We start from the raw sequence: 26,674 nt of genomic DNA, 5'->3' as shown, positions 1-26,674 counted from the left end.
AATTCCCTTTGGGCTACAGAATACTGATCCTGTGTGGACAGCATAAAATTTGCTTTAATGCAGGGATGATCCACAGTGGTGTCCCAGAGTCAAATAGTCAGATGCTACTCCCAATCTCTCCAGGCAAGTTTGATAAACAGTCTGTGATGGGTAGGCATTCAAGGCAAATAATCTACAGTGGGCATCGCACATATCTTTCAGCAACAGGTCTATTTAAATTTTAAAGTAGAAGTCTAACAGTAGAAACTTTCTTGAGAGTTCAGGAACTTCCTAAACACAAAAGTCAACAGGACTTACTCTCAGCAAAGGAGCCTTCTCCACAGCGCACAGCAACTACAGAACTCACTCAGGCAGGGATTCTTGACTGGAGGCAACAGCAACCTGCCACACCTGAAACACAGGCTTCCTTTCTCCAAAGCAGTATTTCTCCACAGAGTAGCAATACCTCTTTTCTCTGGGTTTCTTCCTCTCTTCAGGTATAAACAGCAACAAGGGTTTTTGCTTCCATACAGTAGATTTGCAACTCCTTCGAATAATTGTGACTTCATGAAGAGATTAGAATTTTACTTGATACAGGAACTATTTTTCAAGAGAAAGAGTTTTCTCAAGGCTGTTATTCCTGGCCAGTTTCCAGCAGTAACTCTTTGAGCTGCTCACAGCTCCCCTGGTCACTTTTACACTGCCAAAATGAAACTGAAAGCCTTTTTTAATAGAAGTCACAAGACTATTGTAAAACCTTCCTGTTGCTGGGATACAAATTGCCTTGCCGCCTGCACTCCCAATACCAAATGTCAACATTCAGTCACTGTTCACAGAAAATAGCAACAGGTCTTAGAGGCACACAAACCTCCCAGTTATAAAAAAACCTTATCTCTTCTGACATGTCCGCCCTTGGTGAAATGAAACACCATTCTTAAATGTGCTCCATTACAATATAAAACAGAAATTTAAAAAACATTAACATATTTTCGCATTTATGCTCTCATTCACTTTGCTGGCAATTAACACAATTTTTCTTTGCACCATTGTTACTTATGCAACTCAACAAGATTAAACTCATGATAAAGTGTCAGCGATAACATTGTTTTTTTTCCAAGAATGTGTACAATTTTCAAATGATAAGACTGATAACCCAGGAAGCTTACTATGGCCAGTGCAGGAAAAGTTAATAGAATTCCTGAAGGTTATCAGGGTTTTTTGTCTGAAGCGAAGGTAATCCCATACCCCTTGAGTGGGGCACGCAAGCCCACAGTGATTCTCAGGGACCCAGGAGTAACTAAATCCCTTTTACTGGGAAAAGGCTTGATCTTTCCCCCAGAGAGCGCAGTGAACACCAAAATGGTGGTGAATGGTATTGGAGGGCAGTGTATGCCTGTACACGTACATTGGTTGCGCTTGGAGTACAACCTAGTTTCGAGACTGGTGTCTGCAGGGATTGTCCCTAGTTTACCTGTGGACGGGGTTGGCCTGCTCCGAGGTAATGATCTGGCAGGAGTGAAGGTGGTAGCCCCCCCCAGTAGTAAAAGAAAGACCGCAGGAAGTCAGAAAGACAGGGCAGTGGCAGGAGGCGGTCCCCTGCAGTGTCCCTGAATGTATAGTGGGTCAGGCCATGATCAAACCAGCTCCTCCAGAGGAGACTGCATTGGCACTGCGGGCAGATGGTCAGGAGGTCTGCCTGTCCGAGACTTTCTTTGGAAAGTTAGGGACCCAGGGAATGAATTAAATGGATTTTCCCTAGCTGAGGTTCAGCGTGCCGACCCAGTATTGCGAGAATTAACACAGGCTGCCCAGTCTGAAAGTGAAGCAGAGGGAGTCCCTAACTGCTACCATTTAAACAATTTGGTACTGATGAGGAGATGGAGTTCTCCTCAGAGACTTGAGGGCAAGGGGTGGACAGTAGTTCACCAATTAGTGGTGCCACAGGCGTGCAGAGAGAAATATTAAGAAGGGCCCACGAGACTGCAGTAGCTGTACCTACTGGTATATGAAAGACCAAAGCCTGCATAAGACAACAATTTGACTGGCCAAAACTCCACAAAGATGTGGTGGAGTACCGCAGGAGTTGCCCTATGTGCCAGGTTGAGGGAAAACCCCAAGCTGCAGTGAAACCTGCACCCCTATGTCCTGTACCAGTGTTAGGAGGATCCTCCAGCAGAGGGCTGGTGAACTGTAAGGGACCACCGCCGAGAACAAAAGGGAACAGGCAGGCACATGGCTGGCAAAAGTTTTGAAAGAGAAGGGGAAAAAGTGACCAAGAGTGCAGGTTCAAGGATGTCTGGGAAAATTCCTGGATGAAAACCCTTACTGTCCAGTTAACCAACCCTGAAAAATGTGAAACATTAGACCCGACATCCTCCTACATAAATGCGGACTCGAAAAGCACCCCACCAGAGTTGCGAACAGCATTTACAGGAACCTGCGGAAACCAACAGAGATCTCTAGGGGGCACTGAAACCATGAGCGTGATGCCTCACCTAGTTGAAGTGTCACAGGAGAGTGCAGCCAAGTCTGCACAAATACCTGCAGGTAGGAGTGTCCCACAGAACAAAGGGAAGTGTAACAAAGAATCCTCCCGCACAGTCAGAGGAAAAGGGAACTACCTATCCCCTGAAGTGAAAGCTCTTTGCATGACTCAGAGAGTTCAGGATAGATCCACCCACTACCAACTCTCCTGAGAAAAAAAGGGGGGAATTTAAAACAGCCCTGGCACCCGGAAAGACCATTTTAATAAGCTTTAAGATTGGTGAATGAATGGAAATGAATAAGAGAAATGCATGTTTTTTCTTTCTTTATCTGGCGTCAGTGGTAGGGAAGCTGCTGGAGAAGATACTGAGGGATAGGATCTATTCCCATTTGGAAGAAAATGGGCTTATCAGTGATAGGCAACATGGTTTTGTGCAGGGAAGGTCATGTCTTACCAACTTAATAGAATTCTTTGAGGAAGTGACAAGGTTGATTGATGAGGGAAAGGCTGTAGATGTCATATACATGGACTTCAGTAAGGCGTTTGATAAGGTTCCCCATGGTAGGCTGATGGAGAAAGTGAATTTGCATGGGGTCCAGGGTGTACTAGCTAGATGGATAAAGAACTGGCTGGGCAACAGGAGACAGAGAGTAGCAGTGGAAGGGAGTTTCTCAAAATGGAGACGTGTGACCAGTGGTGTTCCACAGGGATCCGTGCTGGGACCACTGTTGTTTGTGATATACATAAATGATTTGGAGGAAAGTATAGGTGGTCTGATTAGCAAGTTTGCAGATGACACTAAGATTGGTGGAGTAGCAGATAGTGAAGGGGACTGTCAGAGAATACAGCAGAATATAGATAGATTAGAGAGTTGGGCAGAGAAATGGCAGATGGAGTTCAATCAGGGCAAATGCGAGGTGATGCATTTTGGAAGATCCAATTCAAGAGTGAACTATACAGTAAATGGAAAAGTCCTGGGGAAAATTGATGTACAGAGAGACTTGGGTGTTCAGGTCCATTGTTCCCTGAAGGTAGCAACGCAGGTCAATAGAGTGGTCAAGAAGGCATACGGCATGCTTTCCTTCATCGGACGGGGTATTGAGTAGAAGGATTGGCAGGTCATGTTACAGTTGTATAAGACTTTGGTTCGGCCACATTTGGAATACTGCGTGCAGTTCTGGTTGCCACATTACCAAAAGGATGTGGATGCTTTGGAGAGGGTGCAGAGGAGGTTCACCAGGATGTTGCCTGGTATGGAGGGCGCTAGCTATGAAGAGAGGTTGAGTAGAATAGGATTATTGTCATTAGAAAGACGGAGGTTGAGGGGGGACCTGATTGAGGTGTACAGAATCATGAGAGGTATAGACAGGGTGGATAGCAAGAAGCGTTTTCCCAGAGTGGGGGATTCAATTACTAGGGGTCATGAGTTCAAAGTGAGAGGGGAAAAGTTTAGGGGGGATATGCGTGGAATGTTCTTTACGCAGAGGGTGGTGGGTGCCTGGAACGCGTTGCCAGCGGAGGTGGTAGACGCGGGCACAATAGCGTCTTTTAAGATGTATCTAGACAGATACATGAATGGGCAGGAAGCAAAGAGATACAGACCCTTAGAAAATAGGCAACATGTTTAGATAAAGGATCTGGATCGGCGCAGGCTTGGAGGGCCGAAGGGCCTGTTCCTGTGCTGTAATTTTCTTTGTTCTTTGTTCTCTCCAACCCTATAATGATTTCCTCAACTCACATTCCATTCCCCTGGATGTGAAGGTGTCAGGCAAACAATCCCACCTGTCAAAACTGAGGCACACATTAGTTCGCCACATGAACATTAAAACTTAAAATTGCAAGCCCCGTGACTGGAAAGATATTTGCATAGTAATAGACAGTTTTGGAAAAAGGGACAAAGGACCATGCCCTTACACATTCAACCAACAATGGACTTTTGATTGCCAGACATTGAAGGTGGAGGGAGCTAACATTCCAGGTTGATTGCTCAGAAAGCAGAATCCACAAACACAGAAGAAATGGTCAGTCCAGTTTTAGTCACATGACTGGCTGTTGGAGTTGTTTGAATCTTGAACTTGCCACAGAGTGTTTGAAAATGAGAAAGCACTTTTTTCCTGGACTGATAAGACCTCCCTCCTGTCTGCTTTCATCTTGCTCTAACCAGCTTCGGAAACCATAGAAGAAAAAAGTCTCCTACAGTGAACAAGGTTTAAGAAGAGTTCTGGGCCCCAATGAAAAGTAAGAGCTGTCTATAATCAAGGACTCTACTGCAAGCTGGAAACACAGAAACAGTAACAACCCCCCAACCCCTTTTAGAAACTGCCTCAAATCTCTCCATTTTTTCTCTCTTTTCTGTCCCTATTTGCATGTGTGGATCACATGTGCATGCTAGCGTGGGCACGTCGTATATCCGTAGGCATTATCCATATTAGCATTTAAGGTTTAATAAATTTTATTTGTCTCTTTAAAACTGAAGAAAGCCTGTTTATGCTATTTTTTTTGCCTTATATTCGGAAAGCTGTGAACAAGGATTCATAAAGGGGGAGCTCAAAACTCAGTGTGTTTAAAATTAAACCCTATTACAATAAGACCAGGTGAAGATAGTACCAGACCCCTAGACATCTTTCTCACCTGGTCGTAACAGCTGTAACAATAAACTCCAACGGAACATTCCAGCATTTTGGTTTTAATTTCAGATTGTCCCATTCAACCAATTGCAACCTTCCATAGTCTCCCAGTTGTTTCATATTTCCTTCCAAGTTTCCCTATACACCATCACCTCAGCCAGGTGAACTGCACAGTTGAGAACACGAGCCACTACTGGGTTCACTATTCTCTGAGAAGTTTCTCGAGTATACATCAACCTGTGTGGTATCATTTGATACTGAAAAACCCCCTCCAGTGCAACAAAAATTGATTCTTCCTTAGCTTGGGGTGTCAAAGGAATTTGAATGCATCCCTTCAACAAATGTATCTCTGTAAGACAAATGGCACTGCTCACTTTGTTAAAAGTTTTTTAAACGAGAAATTGGGTAGCAGTCTGCCTTTGATACCGCATTGACTTCTCTGTATTTTATGCAAAGTTGAGTTGACCCATCAGGTTTAGGCACTAATACTCAGCTGTTGAACTCCAGCTGCTTTGACTAGGTTCAATTAAGTTGTTTTCCTGCAAATATTGGGTTTCTGCTTTTACTTGGGCCTGTTTGTCTGGACTTAAGTGGTAAGGATGTTGTTTTAAAGGAATGGATTCCCCTATATCCACATCATGTGTGGCTAAGGTTGTACATCCTAGTTTATCCCTACAAACTCTCTTAAATGTTGTGAGAAGCTTGTTTGGTCTTCTCGTTATCCTGCATCTAAGTACAAAAGCATGTTGTCCAATTTTCCTAGCCATTCTCTATTCACTAACTGGATAGTAGGGGGTTCAATCTGATAACTTTCTAGGCCTCCTTCTGCCTCATTCTCACTATTCTTCTCCTATTCAACAGTCCCCATTACCTGACATACCTGTACAGGCTTATCCTCCTCCTTGCGATAATATTGCTATAATATATTGATCTGACACAACCGATTCTTTTTCCGACGATCAGGGGTATCAATCAAGTAATTTACCTTACCAACCCTTTTGACCTCTTTATTTGGATCACTGAACCGTGCTTTTAATGGTTCACCCTGTAACGGTAACAATACCAGTACTTCATCCCCTGGTTGAAAATTTTGGGTCTTTGCATTCTTGTCTGCCCATTTTTTCATATTGGCTTGGGATGCCTTGAGGTGTTCCTGATGCAAACTTTTGTGAGCCTTTTCCAGAACAGTCTGATGGTACCTTTTCAAAGCTCCTTGTGTCTGTGAGTGGTATGCTGACGACCTTAACTGTGTTACACCCAAATAGTAGCCATATCCATGATAGTATATATTGGTGTCCCGCCTTTGTTTTCGGTAAACATCCTACACAGTCTACCAACACCCTACTAAATGGTTCCCCAATAACTGGTATGGGAATTTGAGGCGCCAGTTTTATGGCAGGTTGCAGTTTTCCCATAATCTGGCATGTATGGCATGTTTTACAAAACTGCACCACATCCTTGGAAAGACCTGGCCAGTATTAATGTCTGGTCTTCCGGATCCCCACATGTTCCGCGATAGGAATTTCACGTGCTTGCCTTAATAGTTCCCGCCGATACTTAGGCGGTACCACTATCTGTTGAAAAACCGTTCATTCTTCATCTGCCGGTCTATGAGGCAGTCTCCACTTCCTCATTGGAACCCCATCTTTAATATAATAGCCTTCTGGAACTCCTTTTGCCTCAGCTTCTGTTAGAGCTGATTGTGCCACATTATTTAACTCTGGAACAGCTTGCTGAACCATGATCAGAGATGACTTATTAAACATTTCCTTTGGAATATCCAAATTCCGAAAGAAAGTTTCAAATATTCAGCTATCTGTGGTGCTAATTTTACTTCCAACAATGAAACTTGTTTAGCCATTGTTCTGGTCAGTACACATGAAGGAAACATTTCTGGAGCCTTTTCCTGTAACTATTATGTCTCTTTAACTTCCCTTGGTTTCTCTGTGACTATGGGAGAAGCTACTACTTTTGCTCCGGCCAAATCATTCCCCAGGAGTAGGTCAATTCTGTCTACTGCATAACTATGGACCACTCCTCCAGTCTTTTGCGAGGAGCAGCCTTGATAGAACGGGGTGCGGAGCGGACTTTCAGCTGAGCGGTCAATTTCAGTAAGTTACAAGTGAATCCCTTTTTTGTTTCGGAGGACCGGGGACTGCTGGGTAGGGGAAAACTATTTATTTGGGCAGTGGCAGTACCCGAGACACTACACGTGTAGTGTCTCCCACCCACCCTCCTCCTCTAACCAAAAAAAAGGACTCTAGTGTGTTGATAAGGTAAGCTTTTTATTTAAAAAGTTCAGTCCGTCGGATTGCTAAGCGAACAAGTTTTGACTTTTTTTTTCGTTTGGTTTTTCAGTAGATTTATTGGGAATCTAGAATAGTGGGAATGGAGGTAAAGGCAGTTGTATGTTCCTCCTGCAGAATGTGGGAGGTAGGGGTCGCCAAGAGTGTCCCTGCTGACTGCATCTGCGGGAAGTGCACCCAACTCCAGCTCCTCGCAGACCGCGTTAGGGAACTGGAGCTGGAGCTGGATGAACTTCGGATCATTCGGGAGGCGGAGGGGATTATTGACAGGAGTTATAGGGAGGCAGTCACACCTCAGGTAAAAGAAGTAGGTAGATGGGTTACCGTCAGGGGAAGGAAAGGGAACCAGCAGGCAGAGCAGTTATCCCCTGTGGCCGTTTCCCTCAACAACAGGTATACCGTTTTGGATACTGTTGGGGGGGACGACTTACCAGGGGTAAGCAATGGGGTGCAGGTCTCTGGCACAGAGTCTGTCCCTGTTGTTCAGAAGGGAAAAGGGAAGAGGAGCAGAGCATTAGTCATTGGGGACTCCATAGTTAGGGGAACAGATAGGAGGTTCTGTGGGAACGAGAGAGACTCACGGTTGGTGTGTTGCCTCCCAGGTGCCAGGGTACGTGATGTCTCCGATTGTGTTTTTGGGATCCTTAAGGGGGAGGGGGAGCACCCCCAAGTCGTGGTCCACATAGGCACCAACGACATAGGTAGGAAGAGAGATGGGGATTTAAGGCAGAAATTCAGGGAGCTAGGGTGGAAGCTTAGAGCGAGAACAACCAGAGTTGTTATCTCTGGGTTGTTGCCTGTGCCACGTGCTAGCGAAGAGAGGAATAGGGAGAGAGAGGAGTTGAACACGTGGCTGCAGGGATGGTGTAGGAGGGAGGGTTTTGGTTTCCTGGATAATTGGGGCTCTTTCTGGGGTAGGTGGGACCTCTACAAACAGGATGGTCTTCACCTGAACCAGAGGGGTACCAATATCCTGGGGGGGAGATTTGTTAGTGCTCTTCGGGGGGGTTTAAACTAAATCAGCAGGGGAATGGGAACCTAAATTGTAGTTCCAGTGTACAGGCTGTTGAGAGTAGTGAGGTAGGGGATAAGGTTACAGGGACGCAAGAGGGCACTGGCAAGCAAGAACTTGGTTTAAAGTGTGTCTACTTCAACGCCAGGAGCATCCGGAATAAGGTGGGTGAGCTTGCAGCATGGGTTGGTACCTGGGATCCTGATGTTGTGGCCATTTCGGAGACATGGGTAGAGCAGGGGCAGGAATGGATGTTGCAGGTTCCGGGATTTAGATGTTTCAGAAAGAACAGAGAAGAGGGTAAAAGGGGGGGGGGGGTGTGGCATTGTTAATCAAGGAAAGTATTACAGCGGCAGAAAGGACGTTTGAGGACTCGTCTACTGAGGTAGTATGGGCCGAGGTTAGAAACAGGAGAGGAGAGGTCACCCTGTTGGGAGTTTTCTATAGACCTCCGAATAGTTCCAGAGATGTAGAGGAAAGGATAGCGAAGATGATTCTCGACTGGAGCGAGAGTAACAGGGTAGTGGTTATGGGGGACTTTAACTTTCCAAATATTGACTGGAAATACTATAGTTCGAGTACTTTAGATGGGTCTGTTTTTGTCCAGTGTGTGCAGGAGGGTTTTCTGACACAGTATGTGGACAGGCCAACCAGGGGCGATGCCACATTGGATTTGGTACTGGGTAATGAACCCGGCCAGGTGTTCGATTTAGATGTAGGTGAGCACTTTGGCGATAGTGATCACAATTCGGTTAGGTTTACCTTAGCGATGGGCAGGGACAGGTATATACCGCAGGGCAAGAATTATAGCTGGGGGAAAGGAAATTATGACGCGATTAGGCAAGATTTAGGATGTGTAGGATGGGGAAGGAAACTGCAGGGGATGGGCACAAACGAAATGTGGAGCTTATTCAAGGAGCAGCTAATGCGTGTCCTTGATAAGTATGTACCTGTCAGGCAGGGAGGAAGTTGTCGAGCGAGGGAGCCGTGGTTTACTCAAGAAGTTGAAGCGCTTGTCAAGAGGAAGAGGGCGGCTTATGTTAGGATGAGACGTGAAGGCTCAGTTAGGGCGCTTGAGAGTTACAAGCTAGCCAGGAAGGATCTAAAGGGAGGGCTAAGAAGAGCAAGGAGAGGACACGAGAAGTCATTGGTGGATAGGATCAAAGAAAACCCTAAGGCTTTCTATAGGTATATCAGGAATAAACGAATGATAAGAGTTAGAACAGGGCCAATCAAGGATAGTAGTGGAAAGTTGTGTGCGGAATCAGAGGAGATAGGGGAAGCGTTAAATGAATATTTTTCGTCAGTATTTACAGTAGAGAAAGAAAATGTTGTCGAGGAGAATACTGAGATACAGACTACTAGGCTAGATGGGATTGAGGTTCACAAGGAGGAGGTGTTAGCAATTTTGGAAAGAGTGAAAATAGATAAGTCCCCTGGGCCAGATGGGATTTATCCTAGGATTCTCTGGGAAGCCAGGGAGGAGATTGCAGAGCCGTTGTTGTTGATCTTTAAGTCGTCATTGTCGACAGGAGTCGTGCCGGAGGACTGGAGGATAGCAAATGTTGTCCCCTTGTTCAAGAAGGGGAGTAGAGACAGCCCTGGTAATTATAGACCTGTGAGCCTTACTTCGGTTGTGGGTAAAATGTTGGAAAAGGTTATAAGAGACAGGATTTATAATCATCTTGAAAAGAATAAGTTCATTTGCGATAGTCAGCACGGTTTTGTGAAAGGTAGGTCGTGCCTCACAAACCTTATTGAGTTTTTCGAGAAGGTGACCAAACAGGTGGATGAGGGTAAAGCCGTGGATGTGGTGTATATGGATTTCAGTAAGGCGTTTGATAAGGTTCCCCACGGTAGGCTATTGCAGAAAATACGGAAGTATGGGGTTGAAGGTGATTTAGAGCTTTGGATCAGAAATTGGCTAGCTGAAAGAAGACAGAGGGTGGTGGTTGATGGCAAATGTTCATCCTGGAGTTTAGTTACTAGTGGTGTACCGCAAGGTTCTGTTTTGGGGCCACTGCTGTTTGTCATTTTTATAAACGACCTGGATGAGGGTGTAGAAGGGTGGGTTAGTAAATTTGCGGATGACACGAAGGTTGGTGGAGTTGTGGATAGTGTCGAAGGGTGTTGTAGGGTACAGAGGGACATAGATAGGCTGCAGAGCTGGGCTGAGAGATGGCAAATGGAGTTTAATGCGGAGAAGTGTGAGGTGATTCACTTTGGAAGGAGTAACAGCAATGCAGAGTACTGGGCTAATGGGAAGATTCTTGGTAGTGTAGATGAGCAGAGGGATCTTGGTATCCAGGTACATAAATCCCTGAAAGTTGCTACCCAGGTTAATAGGGCTGTTAAGAAGGCATATGGTGTGTTAGCCTTTATTAGTAGGGGGATCGAGTTTCAGAGCCACGGGGTCATGATGCAGCTGTACAAAACTCTGGTGAGGCCGCACCTGGAGTATTGCGTGCAGTTCTGGTCACCGCATTATAGGAAGGATGTCGAAGCTTTGGAAAGGGTGCAGAGGAGATTTACTAGGATGTTGCCTGGTATGGAAGGAAGGTCTTACGATGAAAGGCTGAGGGACTTGGGGTTGTTTTCGTTAGAGAGAAGGAGGAGGAGAGGTGACTTAATAGAGACATACAAGATAATCAGAGGGTTAGATAGGATGGATAGTGAGAGTCTTTTTCCTCGGATGAGGATGGCAAACACGAGGGGACATAGCTTTAAGTTGAGGGGTGAAAGATATAGGACAGATGTCAGAGGTAGTTTCTTTACGCAGAGAGTAGTAGGGGCGTGGAACGCCCTGCCTGCAACAGTAGTAGACTCGCCAACTTTAAGGGCATTTAAGTGGTCATTGGATAGACATATGGATGAAAATGGAATAGTGTAGGTCAGATGATCGGCGCAACATCGAGGGCCGAAGGGCCTGTACTGCGCTGTAATATTCTAATTCTAATTCTAATTCTAATTACCGTCCCAGACATTTGGTCACACTCTAGGTGCACCCGTTACAAAGGTATGGGTATATACTGCACGCCAATACCACTCACTGAAACTTTAGCATTCAGTACACTCTCTGGTGGAAATATTATGCCTTTCCCCAGCAGAAGAGTTTGGGTTGCTCCTATATCCCTAGTATAACTATAGGTTGGTCTGCCTCATTTGAGGGATAAGGAGTTACTTTTCCTTTCGACAAGAATTCCCTATGATTCTCAGGTATTTTATTCACAACCCCTGCACTCACATTGGTTTTTGTATTTGGCTTTACAGTTGCTTTCAAAGCTACTGCCTGATCTGATGTACTCTCAGTCAGGGCCCCTTTTTCTACATTAGCTTTGTGTACCCCAACAAATCCCATGGGTTCACCCTACAACTTCCAGCATTCTGCACAAAGATGTCCCACCTTGTGACAATGATAACATTTTGGCTTGCTGACCTCATTTCCACCTTCAGCTTCTTCCTGTCTGGCCTGAAGGGGAGATCCTGGGTCATTCCCAGCTGTCCCTTCTTGTCCCCGGCTACCCACCCTCCTTTCACCCTCCCATCTTCTATCCTTCTCGTGTTTGTGTGGGTGATGGACAAAGGGTTTGGGCTTATACACAAGTTCATAATCATCAGCGATTTTCGCTACTTGTCTGGCCCATGAAACCTTGGTTCCCTACATGATTTTTTACCAATGGAGGGTGTGAATTTTTAAATCCTTCCAGTGGAATTAGTTCCCTAAGGTTCTCATACGTGGCTTCCATCTTTAGTGCCCAGATCCAACGATCAAAATTAATTTGCTTTACCCTCTCAAATTCTACATCAGTCTGCCCAGTCTCCAGAGGTTCTGAAATTTCTGTCAGGAAGCTTCAGGGACTAACTCATACGCAGTGAGAATAGCCTTTTTGGCCATCTCTTAATCTGCAGAAGCCTCCTCAGAAAGCATGGCATAAACTGAATGAGCTCTGCCCATCAACCTGCTTTGCATAAGCAGTGTCCAGCTTTCCTTTGGCCATTTCATTTGTTTGGCTATCTTTTCAAAAGAAATGAAAAATGCCTCTATGTTCCTTTCCTCAAGCTCAGGGAGAACTTGTATAAATTTAAACAGCTCTCCACTGGGTCCTGGGCTGGAGTCAGATTCTTCCTCACCTGAATCTTCACTGGTGTCAAGACCACTCTTTTGTCTTAGTTCCTTCTTTTTAAATTTGAATTCCTTTCTGTCTCTTTCTCTTGCTCGTTCCCTTTCCTTTTCCTCAAACTCAAGTTTTTTTTATTGTTACTTCTTTTTCAAGCACAAGTTTTTTTCCAGTCTTTTTCCTCATTTTTTTGTTCAAGTTTAAGCTTTTGTATTTCTATTTCTTTTTCCTTTTCCTGTTGAAGCTTAAGTTTCTCTATTTCTAACTGAGCTAATTTTAGCTAATTCAACTGCACTACCCTCTGATTTACTTTCTGCTTCCATGTTCAAATATTATGCTATTACTTCAATTATCTCTGCTTTTTTAGTTCTAACCCCAAATTGTGATGCCAAATCCTTCAGTTTCACCTTGTTTAGTTCCACAAGTCACTCAGAGATACATCCTGCTTCCCCAGAAAAGTCTTAGCAACTGCTGAAGACATTCCGGTGGTGCACACTTTACTCGGTTACCTGGTTCTTTTCTTTTTCTTTTTCAATTATTATTACCCCATTTACAATTGAACATTGTTGGCATTGGGTATAATCCAGACAAGAGTTCCCAATTAATATGTTATGACCAAGGTGGGAGGAGTGCACTCTTAATTCAGTCAAACTTCTCCACAAGTCACAACATATATTTAAACGTTCCCACTTATCTAAACTGTCAATCAGATACTCTATTTTTCTGCAGAATAAAGCAAACCAGCAGGTTTCTTTAATAAACAATAAAATTATCAATTTATTATAAACAGAGTTTTACCCAATAATGAAGTAAAACATACATACAAATTGAAATACTAAAGCCCCTTATTTATCCTAGCCCTCACATACACACCCATACACAACCGATTAACCAGAAAAAAAGGATCTTTGTTTACAGCTGTTACAAAGAAATAAAATGAATAAAAAAAATTAAGCTGAAAATAAGGAAGGACGTCAATTTTTTTTGGGAGCTGTCCCAAAGGCAAATTGGCAGCTGTTAGTAGGATCTTCCTAGAACAGTTCTTGCCAGGCGATGTTGATGATCAGTCTGGGTAGGCTTTCCAAGAGATGCAGCACAAAAAGCCCCAGTCAGGCTTTACAGCTGGAAGCAGCCACAAGGATTTTCTTAGGTCTTATAGCAGCAATGTAGCAGGAAAGTTTTCTTCAAATACAGGAGGAAATAGTAAACACACTTGATGCAGGAATTATTTTTCATGAGAGAAAGATATCAGCTGTCTTCTCTTGGCAGGCACGCAGCAACTGACTTTTTGTAACAGGTCAAAATGAAACCAACAACTGTTCAGAAACAAGTCTCATGATAGCCATAAATTATGGTCTGTCACTCTTTTGCAAAAAAAAAATTCCCAGGTCAAAAGCACAACTCCTGCTGGGTTATTTGGACACATGTGCCTTCCAGTTTGTTTACATTTTACTCAGTCCCAAACCTTCTGTTGACATTCCTTTTTAAAAAAATCCACAAAGTTTAGCAATCTCCAGACGACTCAATGCCCATAATTCAACTATAAGTCCTTTACAACATATTTTACAGAAAAAAAATCAGAAAAAATCTTATAAGACCAAGATGGATTATCCACTTGGCATTTGTCACTGAAAATGGTTGCAAATGTCTTTTGCACTAACATGCTGGGGATGTTTGTGCAGCCTCCTCCTTGTGTTAGTTATTTAATTGTCCACCAATGTTCATGACTGGCTGTGGCAGGACTGCAGAGCTTTGAACTGATCTGTTGGTATGGGATTGCTTAGCTTTGTCTATCGTATGTTTCCTCTGCTGTTTAGCATACATGTAGTCCTGTGTTGCACTTTCACCAGGTTGACACCTTATTTTTAGGCATGCTCTCCTGCACTCTTCATTGAATCAGGTTTGATCCCCTGGCTTGATGGTAATGGTAGACTGAGGAATAAGCCAGGTCATGAGGTTACATATTGTGGTTGAATACAATTTTGCTGCAGCTGAAGCCCCACAGCGATTCATGGATTTCCCGTTTTCAGCTGCTAGATCTGATCTTCCATTTAGCACAGTGTCACGTAACATGACAGAGGGTATCCTTGGAGTGAAGACAGGACTTCATCTCTGCAAGCACTGTGTGGTGGTCATTCCTACCAATACAGTTATGATCAGATGCAGCTGCAACAGGTAGATTGGTGAGGGCGAGGTCAAGTATATTTTTTTCCTGTTGTTTGTTCCCTCACCACCTGCTGAAGGCCCAGTCTGGCAGATATGTCCTTCTAGACATGGCCAGCTTGGTCAGTAGTGGTGCTTCTAAGCCACTCTTGGTGATGGACACTGAAGTCTCCCACCCACAATACATTCTGTGCCCTTTCAACCCTTAGTGCTTCTTCCAAGTGGTGTTCAACATGAGGGAGTACTAATTCATCAGCTGAGCGTTAGTGGTAGATTGTAATCAGCAGGAGGTTTCCTTGCCTCAAATGGAGTATTGCGACCAGTTCTGGGTGCCATACTTTAGGAAGGATGTGAAAGTGTTAGAGAGTGCAGAATAGATTCACGAGAATGGTTCCAGGCATTAGGAACTTCAGTTATGTAGATAGATTGGAGAAGTTGGGACTGTTTGCCTTGGAAAAGAGAAGGTTGAGAGGAGATTTGAAAGACGTATTCAAAAATCATGTGAGGTGTTAACAGAGTCGAAAGGGAGAAACTGTTCCCACTCATGAAAGGATTGAAATGAGAGGGCACAGATTTAAAGTAATGGGTAAAAGAAGCAAAAGCGACATGAGGAGAAACATTTTCATGCAGCGAGTGGTTAAGGTCCGGAATGCACTGCCTGAAAGTGTGGTACAGGCAGGTTCAATTGAATTGAAAAAGGAATTTGATTGTTATATGAAAAGGAAGAATGTGCAATGTTATGGAGAGAGGGCAGGGAATGGCACCACGGGGGAGTGGTGAATTGCTCATTCGGAGAGCTGGTGCAGAGACGATGGGCTGAATGGTTTCCTTCTGTGCTGTAACATTCTGTGATTCTGTGATTGTCCATGCTTGGCCTGATACCATGAGACTTCATGCGGTCCAGAGTCAATGTTACGGACTCGCAGGACCACTTCCTCCTGACTATATACCACTCTGCCGCCACCTCTGTCCTGCCAGTGGGACAGAATATATCCAGGGATGGTGATGGAGGAGTCTAGGACATTGACTGCAATGTAGGATTCAGTGAGTATGCAATGTCAGGCTGTTGCTTGACTAGTCTGTGGGACAACTCTCCCAGTTTTGGCACAAGTCCCCTGATGTTAGTGACAAGGACTTTGCAGTGTCGATTGGGCAGGGTGTGCCTTTGTTGTTGCCTGTGCCTAGGCTGATACCAGGTGGTCTGTCCAGTTTTATTCTTTTTTGACTTTTCTGTAGCAGTTTGATACAACTGAGTGGCTTCCTAGGCCATTTCAGAGGGCAGTTAAGAGTCAACCACATTTTGTGAGTCTGAAATCACATGTAGGCCAGACCGGGTAAGGGACGGCAGATTTTCTCCCCTGAAGGACATTAGTCCTTGAAAGGGAGCGGAGGAGATTTACCAGAATGGTTCCAGGGATGAGGGACATTAGCTACAAGGTTAGGTGGGAGAAGCTAGGGTTGTTCTCCTTGGAGCAAATAAGATTGAGGGGAGATTTGATAGCGATGTACAAGATTATTACAGGTTTGGATAGGATAGTCGTTCCCATTAGCTGATGGTACAAGGAGACAGAGATTTAAGATTTTTGGCAAGAGATGCAATAATTAATTGAATTTAATTTCCCACAGCTGCCGTGGTGAGATTCGAACTCGTGTCTCCTGAGCATTAGTCTGGGCCTCTGAATTACTAGTCTATTTACGTGTCCACTGCGTTTACCTTACCTACTCTCATAAGCTCATTAAACATCTTGCAGAATCCTGGAGGATAAAGTATTAGCAGCATCTGTCACTGCCACCTCCCTCCACATGGCTTAAAACAGAACTCAAAGGTCTTTTATGACATTCCAAACAGACTCCTTCCCTGCTGTATCTGTTTCTCGAGATGCACCTGACCTGCATTGGACAAACTAGTTACCTCATGCTTTGAGACTGCCTTTCCCTCTATCCCTGCCCTGAGCCATTGATCGGAAGATTAATTTAATCTGTTGCAACAAATGATGCCTACTCTTTTAAGCTGCTGCAGGCTTTTAAATTTACAATATGCTCTGTTTCACCTTTTGAGCCACTTGTTTCCCTTGTGGGAGCAAAAATTAGGGCCATGCGAAGATGAACGACGAGGATAGGAGACAGTCAAGGTTTTGATAAGGACCAGTATATTGAATTTGGAGGTGAGACTGTGATTGCGCAAACAAACACTTGCAAATCTTTTGCTTTGGAGAGCCAAAGTGAGGAATTCAAGTGTGTATTTGCAAGTGAGTTGGGACAGCATTAGAAATAGGAAGGCGACAGGTTACTAGACACATTAGTTAAGACAGAAATCATATAAAGAGGAAAAAGGTAGATTGACTGGAAAAAGCAAAAGACAGTATAAGAACTCAATGGGAACGACACAGACAAACACTAATGGTGATCAATATTATTGGACACTGCACTTGATGAAGAATTAAAAAAGCACCTTGAATCGATAGATTGGATACTAAGGTAATCAAGGGATGTGAGGATAGTGCAGGAAGGTACAGCTGAGGTAAAAATCATCCATGATCTTATTGAATAATGGAGCACCCTCTAGAGGTTGGATGACTTACTCCTGCTCATATATCCTATGTTCTTATGTAGAAGCATAATCAAATACAGAGACACACAAATGCAACCACTGAGTCACAGTTGACACCTAAAATTGCAAGAAGAGATGATTCACCATAAGCAAATCCACAGGTCATCGGAGGAGATCTACTAGTAACATATTAAATATTCTTGAGTAGAGTATGGCACTTACTATAAACATCACACGTAACTTTTGTCATATTTTAGCAATTACTCTTCGGAGTTATATTTCACCATGAACCACTGGAGATCTTCTACTATTCATAATAATTAAAACAAAAAGTACAGGAATATTAGAATTAGAAAAATAGAGTTCAAAATGTTCTCAGAGATATGTTTATATATTTTGAAATTAATATTTTTGGCAGATATTTGGAAAAGAAGAGATTGCTATTTCCTAGATTCTTCTTTGTCTCTGATCCAGCTTTACTGGAAATCCTTGGACAAGCCAGTGATTCGCATACCATCCAGGTTTGTTTCAGTAGTTTTTACAATGTGTTCAAAAAAGACAAAACAAAATAAGTTGGTGCAATAATTATTGTTTGTAAGCTTTGCAGCTCTTTTGTGATAGCCAAGGAAAAGGTCTGGCAGACAAATTTTACTATCAGCAAGCAGCAAATTTAATTTGCTGTATGCAATCACAGAATCACAAAATGTTACAGCACAGAAGGAGGCCATGTGGCCTATTGTGCCTGTGCTGTCTCTGTTAGAGCTGTCCAACATTTTGTTCATGAAATGTGGGTGTTGCTGGCAAGGCCAGCATTTATTGCCTATCCCTAATTGCCTTTGAGAAAGTGTTGGTGTGCTGCTTTCTTTAACCATGCGGTGTAGGTACAGTGCTGGTCAGGGTAGGGAGTTCCATAATGTGACTCAGTGATGGTGAAGGAATGGTGATATCTTGCCAAGAAGGATGGTGTGTGAGTTGAAGCAGAACTTGCAGGTATTGGTGTTCCCAGGCATCTGCTGCCCTTGTTCTTCTATGTGGTAGAGATCGCAGGCTTGGAAGGTGCTGCCAGCAGAGCCTTGGCGAGTTGATACACACTGTGACCATGGTGTGCTGGTGGTGGAGGGAGAGAATGTATAAGGTAGTGAATGGGGAGCTGCTTTGTACTGGATGGTGTCAAGCTTCTTGAGTGCACTCTTCGAGGCAAATGGAGAGTATTTTATCACTCTCTTGACTTTGCCCTTGCACATGGTGCAAAGGCTTTGCGGAGTCAGGAGATGAGTTAATCACCATCGAATACAAAGCCTCTGACCTCCTCTTGTCATTACAGTATTTATATTGCTGGTCCATTTAACTATCTGGTCAGTGGTGACACTTAGGATGTTGGTCCTGGGATACAGAGTAACTGATATTATTGGACATTAAGATCTTCCAGAAGATTTAATTTAATTTAAAGGGTTAAGTCATGGCAGGAGAGCTCAAAGCTGTGGTGTGCTCCTTGTGCTCCAAGTCGGAAGCCGGGAACATTTCCAGTGTTCGGGACCAGCATGTGTGCAGGAAATGTGTCCAGCTGCAGCTCCTGGAAGCTCGGGTTTCAGAGCTGGAGCGGCAACTGGGGACACTGTGGAACATCCACGAGGCGGAAAGTACTGTGCATAGCACATATAGAGAGGTGGTCACACCGCAGGCTCAGACTCCACAGGCAGGAAGGGAATGGGTGACCACCAGGCAGAGCAAGAGGACTAGGCAGGCAGTACAGGAATCTCCTGTGGCTATTCCCCTGCAAAACAGGTATACTGCTTTGGATACTGTTTGGGGGAATGGCCTCTCGGGAAAGCAGCAACAGCCCAATTTGTTGCACCACAGTTGGCTTTGCTGCACAGGGGAGGAGTAAAAAGTGTGAGAATGCAATAGTTATAGGGGATTCAATTGTAAGGGGAATAGATAGGCGTTTCTGTGGCTGCAAAAGAGACTCCAGGATGGTATGTTGCCTCCCTGGTGCTGGGGTCAAGGATGTCTCGGAGCGGTTACAGGACATTCTGAAGGGGGAGGGTAAACAGCAAGTGGTCGTGGTACACATTGGGACAAACGACGTAGGTAAATAAAAGGATGAGGTCCTAAAAGCAGAATATGGGGAGCTAGGAAGTAAGTTGAAAAGGAGGACCTCAAAGGCAGTGATCTCAGGATTACTACCAGTGCCACATGCTAGTTAGAGTAGAAATAGCAGGATATATCGGATGAATACGTGGCTGAAGAGATGGTGTGAGGGGGAGGGTTTTAGATTCCGGGGGCATTGGGACCGATGCTGGGGGAGGTGGGACCAGTACAAAGAGGACGGGTTGCACCTGGGCAGGACCGGGACTGATGTCCTCGGGGAGTATTTGCTAGAGTGGCTGGGGAAGGTTTAAACTAAAATGGCAGGGGGATGGGAACCTTTGCAAGGGGTCAGAGGAGGGGGGATCAAAGACAAGAACAAAAGACAGTAAGGGGAATAAGAAAAGTAGCAGAGCGAGAAATCAAGGGCCAGTATCAAACAGGGCCACAGTGAAAAATAGTGGGAAGGGGACAAGTAATGTTAAAAAGACAAGCATTAAGGCTTTGTGCCTTAACCCGCGGAACATTTGCAATAAAGTGGATGAATTAATCGTGCAAATAGATGTAAACGGGTATGATATAGTCGGGATTACTGAGACATGGCTGTAAGGTGACCAGGGATGGGAAATGAACATCCAGGGATATTCAGTAGTTAGGAAGGACAGACCAAAACCAAAAGACGGTGGAATTGCATTGCTTGTTAAAGAGGAAATTAACGCAATAGTGAGGAAGGATATTAGCTCTGATAATGTGGAATCTGTATGGGAAGAGTTGAGAAACACTAAGGGACAAAAAACGTCAGTGGGGGTTGTATATAGACCCCCAAACTGTAGTGGTGATGTTGGGAATGGCATTAAACAGGAAATTAGAGATGCATGCGATAAAGCAACATCTGTAATTATGGGTGAGTTTAATCTGCATATAGATTGGGCAAATCAAATTAGTCACAATACCATAGAGGAGGAATTTTTGGAGTGTATACAGAATGGTTTTCTGGACCAATACGTTGAGGAACCAACGAGAGAACAGGCCATCCTAGACTGGGTATTGTGTAATGAGAGAGGAATAATTGACAATCTAGTGGTGTGAGACCCCTTGGGGACGAGTGACCATAATATGATAGAATTCTTCATCAAGATGGAGAGTGACGTAGTTGATTCTGAGACAAGGGTCTTGAATCTTAGTAAAGGAAACTACGAAGGTATGAGGCGCGAGTTGGCCATGACGGATTGGGAAACGTTACTTAAAGGGATGACAGTGGATAGGCAATGGCAAACATTTAAAGAGCGCATGGATGAACTGCAACAATTGTTTATCTCTGTCTGGCGCAAAAGGAAAATGGGAAAGGTAGCCAAACCATGGCTTACAAGGGAAATTAGAGATAGCATTAGATCCAAGGAAGAGGCATATAAATTTGCAAGGAAAAACAATAGACCTGAGAATTGGGAGCAGTTTAGAAAAGCAAAGGATGACCATGGGATTGATTATGAAGGGTAAAATAGAGTACGAGAGCAAGCTTGTGGGGCACATAAAAACTGATTGTAAATGTTTCTATAGGTAAGTGAAGAGAAAAAGATTGGTGAAGACAAATGTAGGTCCCTTACAGTCAGAAACAGGGGAATTTATTATGGGGATTAAAGAAATGGCTGACCAACTAAATGCATACTTTGGTTCAGTCTTCACAAAGGAGGACACAAATATCAGACTAGAAATGGTGGGGATCACAGGGCTTAGTGAGAGAGGAACTGAAGGAAATCAGTATTAGTAGAGAAATGGTGTTGGGGAAATTGATGGGATGGAAAGCCGATAAATCCCTAGAGCCTGATGGTATGCATCCTCGAGTACTTAAGGAAGTGACCCTAGAAATAGTAGATGCATTGGTGGTCATCTTCCAAGATTCTATAGACTCTGGACCAGTTCCTACAGATTGGAGGGTAGCCAATGTAACCCCACTATTTAAACGGGAGGTAGAGAGAAAGCAGGGAATTATAGACCAGTCAGCCTGACGTCGGTCGTGGGGAAAATTCTAGAGTCCATTATCAAAGATTTTAGAGCAGAGCACTTAAAGAACAGTGGTAGAATCGGGTAGAGTCAGCATGGATTTATGAAAGGGAAATCATGCTTGACAAAATCTACTAGAATTCTTCGAGGATGTAACTGGTGGAGTTGATGAGGGGGAGCCAGTGGATGTGGTTTATTTGGACTTTCAGAAGGCTTTCGACAAAGTCCCACATAAGAGATTAGCATGTAAATTAAAGCGCATAGGATAGGGGGTAGTGTACTGCGATGGATAGAAAATTGGTTGGCGGACAGGAAACAAAGAGTAGGGATAAATGGGTCTTTTTCCGAATGGCAGGCAGTGACTAGTGGGATACCGCAGGGATCGGTGCTAGGACCCCAGCTATTAACAATATACATTAATGATTTAGATGAGGGAACTAAATGTAATATCTCCAAATTTGCAGAGGACAAAACTGGGTGAGAGGGTGAATTGTGAGGAGGATGCAGAGAGGCTTCAGGGTGCTTTGGACAAGTTGAGTGAGTGGACTACTGCATGGCAGGTGCTGTATAATGTGGATAAATGTGAGGTTATCCACTTTGGTAGCAAAAACGAGGAGACAGATTATTATCTGAACAGCGATAAACTGAGAGAGGGGAAGATGCAGCGAGATCTGGGTCTTCACTTACTCGCGTAGCTGAAGGCAAGCATGCAGGTGCAATAGGCGGTAAAAAAGGCAAATGGTATGTTGGCCTTCATAGCGAGAGGATTCGAGTACAGGAGCAGGGATGGCTTGCTGTAATTATGCAGGGCCTTGGTGAGGCCACACCTGGAATATTGTGTGCAGTTTTGGTCTCCTTATCTGAGGAAGGATGTTCTTGCTATAGAGTGAGTGCAGTGAAGGTTTACCAGACTGATTCCTGGGATGGTGGGACTGACGTATGAGGAGAGATTGAATCAGTTAGGATTATATCCACTAGAGTTCAGAAGAGTGAGGGGGGATCTCATAGAAAGCTATAAAATTCTAACAGGACTTGACAGGGTAGATGCAGGAAGGATGTTTCCGATGGTGGGGGAGTCCAGAACCAGGGGTCATAGTCTAAAGATACGGGGTAAATGTTTCAGGACTGAGATGAGAAGAATTTTCTTCACCCAGAGAGTGGTGAGGCTGTGGAATCCACTACCACAGAAAGCAGTTGAGGCCAAAACATTGTATGTTTTCAAGAAGGAGTTAGATATAGCTCTTGGGTCTAAAGGGATCAAATCAAAGAAAGCGGGAACAGGCTGTTGATTTGGATGATCAGCCATGATCATAATGAATGGCAGAGCAGGCTCGAAGGGCCGATGGCCTACTCCTGCTCCTATTTTCTATCTTTCTGTGCTTCTATCTTAATACTTCTTAAATCTTTTGAGGGTTAGTAAGTTTGCGGACGACACAAAGGTTGGTGGAGTTGCGGATAATGATGAGGATTGTCAGAGGATACAGCAGGATATAGATCGGTTGGAGACTTGGGCGGAGAAATGGCAGATGGAGTTTAATCCGGACAAATGTGAGGTAATGCATTTTGGAAGGTCTAATGCAGGTGGGAAGTATACAGTAAATGGCAGAACCTTTTGTAGTATTGACAGGCAGAGAGTTCTGGGCGTACAGGTCCACAGGTCACTGAAAGTAGCAACACAGGTGGATAAGGTAGTCAAGAAGGCATACGGCATGCTTGCCTTCATCGGTCGGGGCATAGAGTATAAAAATTGGCAAGTCATGTTGCAGCTGTACAGAACCTTAGTTAGGCCACACTTAGAATATTGTGTGCATGTCTGGTCGCCACACTACCAGAAGGACGTGGAGGCTTTGGAGAGGGTACAGAAGAGGTTTACCAGGATGTTGCCTGGTCTGGAGGGCATTAGCCATGAGGAGAGGTTGGAAAAATTCGGATTGTTTTCACTGGAACGACGGAGGTGGAGGGGTGACATGATAGAGGTTTCCAAAGTTATGAGCGGCATGGACAGAGTGGATAGTCAGAAGCTTTTTCCCAGGGTGGTCGAGTCAGTTACTAGGGGACATAGGTTTAAGGTCCAAGAGGCAAAGTTTAGAGGGGATGTGCGAGGCAAGTTCTTTACGCAGAGGGTGGTGAGTGCCTGGAACTTGCTGCCAGGGGAGGTGGTGGAAGCAGATACGATAGCGACGTTTAAGAGACATCTTGACAAACATATGAAGAGGTAGGGAATAGAGGGATATGGGCCCCGGAAGTGCAGAAGGTGTTAGTTTAGACAGGCATCAAGATCAGAGCAGGCTTGGAGGGCCGAATGGCCTGTTCCTGTGCTGCACTGTTCTTTGTTCTTTGTTCCTGCCCATACCATCCCTTCAGGTAGTGTGTTCTAGATTCCAACCACCTTCTGGGTGAAAATATTTTTCCTCAAATCCCCTCTGAACCTCCTGCTGCTTACCTTAAATCTATGCCCCCTGGTTATTGATCCCTCCGCTAAGGGAAAAAGTTTCTTCCCATCTATCCTAACAAAGCCCCTCATAATTTTGTATACCTCAATCAGGTCCCCCCTCAGCCTTCTCTGCTCTAAGGAAAACAACCTAGTCTATCCAGTCTCTCTTCATAGCTGAAATGCTGCAGCCCAGGCAACATCCTGGTGAACCTCCTCTGCACCCTCTCCAGTGCAATCACGTCCTTCCGACAGTGTGGTGACCAGGACTGGACACAGCACTCCAGCTGTGGCCTAACTAGCATTTTATACCGCTCCATCATAACCTCCCTGCTCTTATATTCTGTGCCTTGGCTAATAAAGGCAAGTATCCCATATGCCTTCCTGACCACCTTACCTACCTGCGCTGCTGCCTTCAGTGATCGATGGACAAGTACACCAAAGTCCCTCTGACTCTCTGTACTTCCTAAGGTCCTACCATCCATTGTAATTCCCTTGCCTTGTTAGTCCTCCCAAAATGCATCACCTCACACTACTCAGGATTAATTTCCATTTGCCACTGCTCCACCCATCTTACCAGCCCATCTATATTGTTCGATGTTTCTTATATGTTTCAATCAAGTTGCCTCTTCCTCTTCTAAACTCCAGCAGATACAAGCCTAGCCTGTACAGCCTTTCCTCAGAAGTCAACCCGTCCATTCCAGGTATTAGTCTAGTAAACCTTCTCTGAACTGCTTCCAACGCATTTACATCCTTCCTTAAATAAGGAAACCAATACTGCACACAGTACTCCAGATGTTGTCTCACCAATGCCCTGTTTCGCTGAAGTATGAGCTCCCTAATTTTGTATTCAATTCCCCTCGCAATAAATGATAACATTTTATTAGCTTTTCTAATTTCTTGCTGTACCTACATACTAACCTTTTGCAATTCATGCACTGGGTCACTCAGATCCCTCTGCATCTCAGAGCTGTGCAATCTCTCGCCATTTAGAGAATATGCTTTTTTATTCGTCCTGTCAAAATGGACAATTTTCACATTTTCCGACATGATACCCCATTTGCCATATCTTTGCCATTCATCTAAGTCATTTACATAAATTAAAAAAGTTGAGGCCCCAGCACTGATCCCTGTGGCACACCAATCATTACATCTTGCCAACCAGAAAATGACCCATTTATGCCTTCTCTCTGTTTCCTGTTAGCTAGCCAATCTTCTACCCATGCCAAAATGTTACCCCCTACACCATGAGCTTTTATTTTCCTCAATAACCTTTGATGTGGCACCTTATCAAATGCCTTCTGGAAATCTAAGTACAATACATACACCAGTTCCCCTTTATCCACGGCACACAGTGCGAATGATGGTTAAGGCAGTTGAATGTTCCTCCTGCAGAATGTGGGAGGTAAGGGTCGCCAAGGGTGTCCCTGCTGACTGCATCTGCAGGAAGTGCACCCAGCTCCAGCTCCTCGAGGACCGCGTTAGGGAACTGGAGCTGGAGCTGGAGGAACTTCGGATCATTCGGGAGGCGGAGGGGATTATTGACAGGAGTTATCGGGAGGCAGTCACACCTCAGGTAAAAGAAGAAGGTTGATGGGTTACCATCAGGGGAAGGAGAGGGAACCAGCAGGCAGTGCAGGGATCCCCTGTGGCCGTTTCCCTCAACAACAGGTATACCGTTTTGGATACTGTTGGGGGAGACGACTTACCAGGGGTAGGCAATGGGATACAGGTCTCTGGCACAGAGTCTGTCCCTGTTGCTCAGAAGGGAAGGGGTAAGAGGAGCAGAGCATTAGTCATTGGGGACTCCATAGTTAGGGGAACAGATAGGAGGTTTTGTGGGAACGAGAGAGACTCACGGTTGGTGTGTTGCCTCCCAGGTGCCAGGGTACGTGATGTCTCGGATCGTGTTTTTGGGATCCTCAAGGGGGAGGGGGAGCAGCCCCATGTCGTGGTACACATAGGCACCAACGACATAGGTAGGAAGACAGATGGGGATTTAAGGCAGAAATTCAGGGAGCTAGGGTGGAAGCTTAGAGCGAGAACAAACAGAGTTGTTATCTCTGGGTTGTTGCCCGTGCCACGTGCTAGCGAATTGAGGAATAGGGTGAGAGAGGAGTTGAACACGTGGCTGCAGGGACGGTGTAGGAGGGAGGGTTTTGGTTTCCTGGATAATTGGGGCTCTTTCTGGGGTAGGTGGGACCTCTACAAACAGGATGGTCTTCACCTGAACCAGAGGGGTACCAATATCCTGGGGGGGAGATTTGCTAGTGCTCTTCGGGGGGGTTTAAACTAATTCAGCAGGGGGGTGGGAACCTAAATTGTAGTTCCAGTGTGCAGGATGTTGAGAGTAGTGAGGGCAGAGATAAGGTTATAAGGACACAAGAGGGCACTGGCAAGCAAGAGCTTGGTTTAAAATGTGTCTACTTCAACGCCAGGAGCATCCGGAATAAGGTGGGTGAGCTTGCAGCATGGGTTGGTACCTGGGATCTCGATGTTGTGGCCATTTCAGAGACATGGGTAGAGCAGGGACAGGAATGGATGTTGCGGGTTCCGGGATTTAGATGTTTCACTAAGAACAGAGAAGAGGGTAAAAGAGGGGGGGGTGTGGCATTGTTAATCAAGGACAGTATGACAGCGGCAGAAAGGACGTTTGAGGACTCGTCTACTGAGGTAGTATGGGCCGAGGTTAGAAACAGGAGAGGAGAGGTCACCCTGTTGGGAGTTTTCTATAGACCTCCAAATAGTTCCAGAGATGTAGAGGAAAGGATAGCAAAGATGATTCTTGACAGGAGCGAGAGTAACAGGGTAGTGGTTATGGGGGACTTTAACTTTCCAAATATTGACTGGAAATACTATAGTTCGAGTACTTTAGATGGTTCTGTTTTTGTCCAGTGTGTGCAGGAGGGTTTT

The 26,674-nt window shown here is 44.7% G+C and overlaps 1 protein-coding gene across 1 annotated transcript in view; it reads left to right on the top strand.

Annotated features, from left to right (window-relative positions):
• The window catches only part of LOC137367180 (dynein axonemal heavy chain 8-like), a 2,531,605-nt gene that overhangs the window by 1,098,041 nt on the left and 1,406,890 nt on the right, over positions 1-26,674 (top strand). Inside the window, exon 111 of the mRNA XM_068028616.1 lies at positions 17,660-17,762. Coding sequence (XP_067884717.1) covers positions 17,660-17,762 — 103 coding nt within the window. The remainder of the gene's footprint in view (positions 1-17,659; positions 17,763-26,674) is intronic.

This window comes from Heterodontus francisci, chromosome 3 (assembly GCF_036365525.1).
Source record: "Heterodontus francisci isolate sHetFra1 chromosome 3, sHetFra1.hap1, whole genome shotgun sequence".
Lineage (NCBI taxonomy): Eukaryota > Metazoa > Chordata > Chondrichthyes > Heterodontiformes > Heterodontidae > Heterodontus > Heterodontus francisci.
This window is presented reverse-complemented; position numbering and strand designations above follow the sequence as displayed.